The sequence below is a fragment of the Salvelinus sp. IW2-2015 genome, unplaced genomic scaffold (assembly GCF_002910315.2).
Source record: "Salvelinus sp. IW2-2015 unplaced genomic scaffold, ASM291031v2 Un_scaffold9504, whole genome shotgun sequence".
Lineage (NCBI taxonomy): Eukaryota > Metazoa > Chordata > Actinopteri > Salmoniformes > Salmonidae > Salvelinus > Salvelinus sp. IW2-2015.
Genome location: NW_019950762.1, coordinates 1 through 7,463, shown reverse-complemented (window position 1 = coordinate 7,463; position 7,463 = coordinate 1). Strand labels below are relative to the sequence as shown.

Here is a 7,463-nt window from a genome sequence, read left to right as displayed (position 1 = left end):
AAACATTTGGTTGAAAAATTACTTGGGGGGGGGGGGGGGGGGGAGATATACAGGTCATGTAAGATGTGATGTAGAACGGCTGTAAATCACATGGTACAGTATGCCTGTCATCTTGGAGATCACTGTCCAACGTCCTTGTCCATTATTCCCCCAAAATGATATGTGCAACATCAGATTTATACCATTATACCATAAACATCACCTGTGCTAATATTACCAATGGTTGAGTTTTCTTCGGTATTCAATACTATTTCTGTATTCACAGTTGTTATATTCTAATGAAATGTATATCTTTAAAGTTGTTTACCTCGGGCAAGACAGTATAGTTTAATGTATTGAGTGTAGATCTAGGGATTTACTCAGTGGTATACAGATTCCACTCTGTCGGCGACAGGGCACTCAGGCTATGGTTGGTGATGTAAGGGGATTAAAGTCAAACTCACACATGAGACGAGTAGTGAGTATAGCACCATGCCCTGTCTGTAGAATATAACACTATCCCAGTCTAAACCACAATAGTACCCATCTCAAAAGCAGTCCCTGTGAACTTCACTTTCATGACTTATATTAAATGTTTTAATTTATACCATCTTTCCCCAAAAGGATTAATCCAGATCATGGCGTTGGCAGAAATTCCTCCGATTTTAGTCACCCGGGCCATCAGTGATCAGCCATGCCCTTCACAGCGCCATCCCAACGTCGGAGGACTCTCTTGGCTTAGCCCGCTTGGAGACCAATCGAATCCAGGGACTCAGTGACCAAAACTTGACAGAAAAAACAAAAGTGCTGTCTGAAAATCCCCTGGTAGGATATTCACCCTGTTGAGGCTGATAGTGAGTAGTCGAGCAGTTTGGTGAAGAGCTACAGTAGTAGAGCACTGTCCAGTCCAGCTCTCTACTGCAGTGTTCTAACAGAGGAAAAAGGAGACGTCACCATGTCCACCGAGGGGATGTCTAGAGAGGAGGCAGAGGAGTACCAGAAACAGGTGGTGGAGGAAAAGTAAGTCACTACTACTAGCCCTTATTTTACAGTACTGTAAAAGTCATACAAAGTGGTAATCAAACAACTGCAAAGGATGCTTAGGGTGAAAGGAATGCTTCAAGGTTGGGGTCAATTCCATTTCAATTCAGCCAAATACAAGAAGTAGAGATTGAATTCTTATTCAATTGAAATTAAATGTCAAATAAATGATGCTCCTGAATCTGAGGCCAACCTCATTGGAATGATTGAAATTGACATTTTGTATTAGATTTATTCAATAGCAAGCAAGAGCAGAGCATTTAGTTTGAAACTTTCCCTTTTTTGAAAAATGTTAGCAATTTTTATTATCCTAGGTATGTGAAGTAAAAAAGACAAACAGTTGTAAGGGAGATACAATGGCAATTTACACGTGTAAATGTACCTCTAGTCAAGAGAATTACACTGATAAAAATACAATTAAACATATTTTACAATTTTTATGAAGAATGCTTTACCAAATAGTAGGGGAGTCAAATTGAAGGCAGACTAACCACAATGCAGTCCTATATTACTTCACACCCAGATTATTTCAGAATTACTGTCTGTCTCCAATTGCTGAGAGTGGTGGGATTGACAGTGCTGCCATAATCTGGAGATTAATAAAAAATATATTTATTACTCTGCTGCCCCAGAAACTGAGTCATTTATATTTTTTTGTTTTCTACATTATCTTATTTAGAGCTGACGCCTATGAAATGTGATTGATTGATATGAAAACTGCAATGGCAATTAATAATTATCATTGCACAGAAGCATAGAAACAGATTTGTATCTCTGAAAAAAAGAATGCACATTTTTACACAACCAGCATCACGCAGTGAAAATACAAGCTGTTTACTTTTTTAGAATTTTGTAAGAGTTATATGATCGACTGTTGGACAATATATTAATACGCTTTTATAGGTTTGGTAACATGGTTTCTTTTCTTGTCTGAAAACAGGATGGAGAGAGATTCAGAGTTCTTGGTAAAGAAAGCTGAGAGGGCCACACTGAGAACGTGCTTAAGAGACAAATACAGACTACCAAAGGTAAGACAGTCTCCTGTCATTCTCCTCCATTCTCATGTCATATGAAACAAGAGGAGAAATGCTGATAAATACTTAGATAAAAATGCCCTCAATAGCAAAATGGCCTCAATATAAAAACACCCACATTTGTAATTTCCTGTGAATGACGTAAGGTGATAATCTTATGCAATTTCTCAGTAAACGAGAACACATTCTCACAAGTGAGTAACATGATGCAACAGAGGCTGTGTCGGTCAGTGTCAGAGTGCGTGACTGAGTACATTTACAGGAGCACATGGCCTGCTAGTCAGATAGGCCTGAGTAGAGCCAAGAGATTAAGGCATAAAAAAAGCCCAGTGACCGCAGCTATCCTGCGTTTGAGCCCCAGGCCTGAAATGCCCTGCGTGTATGTGTGTGTGTATGCCATCTATCTCAGAGGCCCTGTCAGGGTCATAGAGGGTCACATGTGATGCTAAGCTGTTTTCTTTAGCTGTTGGACCTAGAGCCAGCAATGTTTTAGGACCACGTGCCCGGATCAGGTGCCTTCCAACCCAAACTCTTACCTGGTCAGGAAATACCTATTATATGTTTTTTAAAAATGGGCCAGGAAGAAAAACTAGAGAATTTAAACATGATAATATTGATACTGTGCCTAGGCATAATAATGTCCTCCTCAGCCAGTCTGAACAGTGATTCCTCTTCAGCCAGTCTGACCAGTGCATTGCTTGCTGTGTTTAGAGTGAACAGGACGCAAACCTGATGGAGTTGGCAGGAGACGACATTGACGTGCCCGAAGAACTACTCAAAATGGTGGATGAGGACGCCACAGAGGAGGAGGAGAAGGACTCTATCCTGGGCCAGATACAGAACCTCCAGAACATGGACATGGACCAGATCAAGGAGAAAGCCTCAGCCACCATGGTTGAGATGAAATCTAAAGCAGAGGAGAAGTGCTCTGTAATGTGATGTGATGAGAGGAAACACTGGTTCAGTTGATCTGAGATTAGTTCCTAAGCACCAAGTTTGACCAAGGATAGGACTTCCATGGTTGGACTTCCCTGAAATATTCTAGCTTTCAAGTATTCTAATCTAGACTGTGGGCTTGGATTTATCCGAAACACATACAGTAGTCCTACTACACAATCTAAATTTAACCAGTCTTAAATTGGTTAATCTGTCAATAGAGGGCCCTCTCTCCTGGAGAGATGACTCTTAATCTGTCTTTCTCAGAAGCTGTGGGGAGGAGGTCAGGGAAAACATCACAGGGATGGCAGTAAAAGTATTTTTGTTGTTGTGGTTAATACGGTTTTCTGTTCTTTTTATATACAGTAAACCTCATGTCTTCTTTGCAAGAAGGTACAATTAAGAGGATGTCATGTCATCACGGTTATAAATGCTCTGAATTGTTTCATGTTAAAAAATACATTCCTCTGAATCTTTGGTAAAGCCTTTGTAAAACAGACCATATGCAATTGGATTTTGTACTTGAGCTCGTTTGTAATAAACATAGAGATGTTTCATAAGAACCCCATGAAAAACAATCCATGTTCAGAGCTGTGGTTTATATAATGAGAGACAATGCCTCCATGTGGATAAAATCATAACATTTTACTGAAAATGCTCTTAAAGTTTCAGGATATATATCTCTCTATAGAATATGAAAGTGGCTGGTTCACAGGCTGACTACACCGATTGCATCGCGTGCACGAGCGTTGCAAAATAAATTTAGAAATCTATATGATTAAATTATTGCACCCACACTGCTCGCGCGTGCCAACAAACGTCTACGTTGCCAAGGGCTAAAGTAGAAGTCAGTTCTATTTGTGACGCAGATCGCGCTGCAAGTCCTGCCTCTCCCATCTCCTCATTGGTTTATAGAAGCAGGTACCCACGTGCCATCTCCTCATTGGTTATAGCCACGTGGTTGACTGAAAGACGAATGAGGTCAGTGGCGGTAATGCACCTAATTTATGAAAGTTGCCAATCGCAATATAAAGTCAAGAGAAGATAAAGCCTAGAAGGAGGAGAGATGACTGGAAACGATTCAGTTGACCGTTTTATGTGTGGATTAATTGTCGGAGTAGAGGACCTTGTGCATTTCAGGTAAAATAACAACTCAATGTTTATATCCCAGGACAAATTAGCTAGCAACAGCAAGTTAGCTAAATAGGACAAATTAGCTAGCAAGCTAGCTAGCTAAATTGCCATAAATGTTTAATGCTTTTCGACCTGTCCCCAAATTAATGGAATTGGTTCAGAGTTTGTTTTGATATTTTAACCTGCGTGTCGTGATCGCATTTGATGTAGGGGGACAAAATACATGTATGCACGATGGCACACGCGCGCAGCCGTTTGGGTTCCGTGTAAGACCGGTTTAGCTTTTCAAAGCTCAATACTACACATTATATGAGAATTATCTAATAAAATGAAAGACATTTGCAAAAACCACAACCTTTTCAAGGGATATGTAACAGTTTGACATTATTAAGTCTTATTTTTTTCATTAGGTCAAGTCTGACATTTTAAAGTCGAATTTACTAACTTTAGAAGCCTTTTTAACCTTTAATACACTACAAGTTTGCATTTCCTGTAGTGCAGAAAAATTCTCAGCAATAAAAGAGTGCTCAGATTAAGATCCTACATCTGTAGTCAAAAGTACAAAATACATGTAATATCCATTTAAGCCAGGCACATAGAATACACCAGGATTTACAGAGCAGGCCTACACTAGGTAATGTCAGTTTCCTCCCCAAAATCCCCCAATGCCATAGCCTGGTACCAGATCTGTTGACCATCGGAGTTGGCAAGACAGCACAAACAGATCCTGCACCAGGCGACTAATGCCCCAGAGAGGGCCTCATCACTTGTGGCAAAGCTGCAGGCTATTCATGAAGACAGTCTGCAGCTCGTTGATGTCATCCGTGGTCTCTATGGGAATACTGGCTGTGTTAGTGGAGTTCAGTAACACTGAGTAAGCAGTAGTAAAGCAAGAGGAGCTACAGTTGTCATACAGCTTGGAGCTCACACAGCATGAGCCTCCCACAGCTCCCTGTAGAGACTCGTACACATCCAGGTAAAGGTTGGAGCAGTGTGGGGAGAGAAGGCCATGGTCTTGGGGGTGAGGGTGGTGGATGTGGAGGTGCTTGGCTCTGGGGCTGTGTTAGGGGCAGGTCTGCAGACAGCTGTTCCTCATGGTGCGCTGTAGGTCTATGGCGATCAGGTGCTTGCCGATGTTGACGTCCGTTGTCCAGTCCACCAGCTCATCCACAGCCTTGAAAGAGTCCTGTATACATACTGTGAACCCCAGCTGATCCCACAGAGATGAAGGAGTAGAATAATATTTTTTTGACCTTATGTATTTATACTAGAGCTACAATGGAGATCAAAAGTCTTGTCCAAGGTGAACACTGACCTAAGATGACACCAGCTGCTCCTACAGGAATGTATTTTAAAAATGTTTTATTCAAGAGATCAAACAAAAGAGGCAAATACAGTATAATAAAGTAGTTGTCACACCCTGGCCTTTGTTATATATATTTTCTTGATTAGTTTAGGTAGGTCAGGGTGTGACATGGGGGATGTTTGTGTGTTTTGTCTAGTTTAGGGTGTGTGTATTGTTTAGGGGGTTTTGTAGTATGTATGGGGTTGTGTTCAGTGTAGGTGTTTAGGAAAGTCTATGGTTGCCTGATTTGGTTCTCAATCAGAGACAGCTGGTTATTGTTGTCTCTGATTGGGAGCCATATTTAAGGCAGCCATAGGCTTTAGGTGTTTGTGGGTAATTGTCTATGTGGTACGTTAGTAGCTTGTGTGTGCACTTTTGTTGATAGCTTCACGGTCGTTTGTTGTTTTGTTTTGTAAAAGTGTTTGTTTTCGTGTTTCGTCATCTCTATTAAAAGAAGATGTACTCATATCCCGCTGCGCCTTGGTCCGCTTATTATGACGATCGTGACAGAATTACCCACCAAACCAGGACCAAGCAGCGGGGTAAAAAGCAGCAGCAGCGATGTCAAGACTCCTGGACGTGGGAGGAAATCCTAGACGGGAGAGGACCCTGGGCACAGCCAGGGGAATATCACCGCCCCAAGGCAGAGATGGAGGCAGCACGGCGACACGGTAGGAAGCCCAAGAGACAGCCCAAAAAAATTCTTGGGGGGTGGCACATGGAGCAGTCGGCGAAGTTGAGGGGTGAGTCTGAGATGGTCGAGGAGTTATTGGACAGATTGGAGGAGAGTGAACGAAGGGGAGATTATGAGACATTCGAGGAGTTGTTGACGAAATTGGAGGAGAGTGAAGAGAGAGAGCTGTTGGTTTGGCAGAGTATGCATGGCATTCTCCCTGAGGAGCGTGTTAGCTYTCCGATGCCACCTGTGTCAGTTCCTCGTACTCAGCCTGAAACTTGTGMTAAAGTTCCGGAAGATTTGATGCCGGCTATACACACCAGGTCTCCAGTACACCTTCACAACCCGGTGTGTCCTGTTCCTACTTTTTGCACTCATCCTGAGATGCGTGTCCCCAGCCCGGTACCACCAGTTCCGGCACCACGCACTAGGTCTAATGTGCGTCTCCAGAGCCCTGTACGCACTGTTCCTGCTCCCCGCACTAGCCTTGAGGTGCGTGTCTCCAGGCCATTAACACCAGTGCCTACACCACGCACCAAGCTTCCTGTGCGTCTCCAGAGCCCTGTTCCTCCTCCACGTACTAGCCCTGTGGTGCGTGTCTCCAGCCCATTACCACCAGTGCCTACACCACGCACCAAGCCTCCTGTGAGTCTCCAGAGTCCTGTYCGCACTGTTCCTGCTCCCCGCACTAGCCCTGAGATGCGTGTCTCCAGTCCGGTACCACCAGTTCCGGCACCACGCACCAGGCCTAATGTGCGTCTCCAGGGTCCAGTATGCCCTGTTCTTTCTCCCCGCACTAGCCAGCCTTCAGGTGCGTGTCCCCAGCCCGGTACCACCAGTTCCGGCACCACGCACCAAAGCCTCATGTGCGTCTCCAAAGCCCTGTACGCACTGATCCTTCTCCCCGCACTCGCCCTGAGGTGCGTGCCCTCAGCCCGGTACCACCAGTCCCGGTACCACGCACCAGGCCTATAGTGCGCCTCGAGAACTCAGTGTGCCCTGTTCCTGCTCCCCGCACTAGCTTTGAGGTGCGTGTCTCCAGTCCGGTACCACCAGTTCCGGCACCACGCACCAGGCCTACTGTGGCCTCAGCAGGTCAGAGTCGGCCGTCTGCCCAACGCCGCCTGCACTGCTCGTCTGCCACAGCGCCGTCTGAGCCGCCTACCTGCCCAACGCCATCTGAGCCGCCTGCTGCCCAACGCCATCTGAGCCATCGTATGCCCAGCGCCATCTGAGCCATCCGTCTGCCCAGCGCCATCTGAGCCATCCGTCTGCCCAGCGCCATCTGAGCCATCCGTCTGCCCAGCGCCATCTGAGC

At 44.7% G+C, this 7,463-nt stretch overlaps 1 protein-coding gene across 1 annotated transcript; it reads left to right on the top strand.

The window, feature by feature from the left end:
* The first annotated feature begins 819 nt into the window (after window positions 1-819).
* On the top strand, window positions 820-3,521 carry LOC112079779 (complexin-4-like). The gene is made up of 3 exons (XM_024145622.2): window positions 820-999; window positions 1,961-2,048; window positions 2,766-3,521. The coding sequence occupies exons 1-3, from the start codon at window positions 935-937 to the stop codon at window positions 2,991-2,993; spliced, it is 381 nt and encodes a 126-aa protein (XP_024001390.1). The 5' UTR covers window positions 820-934; the 3' UTR covers window positions 2,994-3,521.
* Window positions 3,522-7,463: the final 3,942 nt, after the last annotated feature.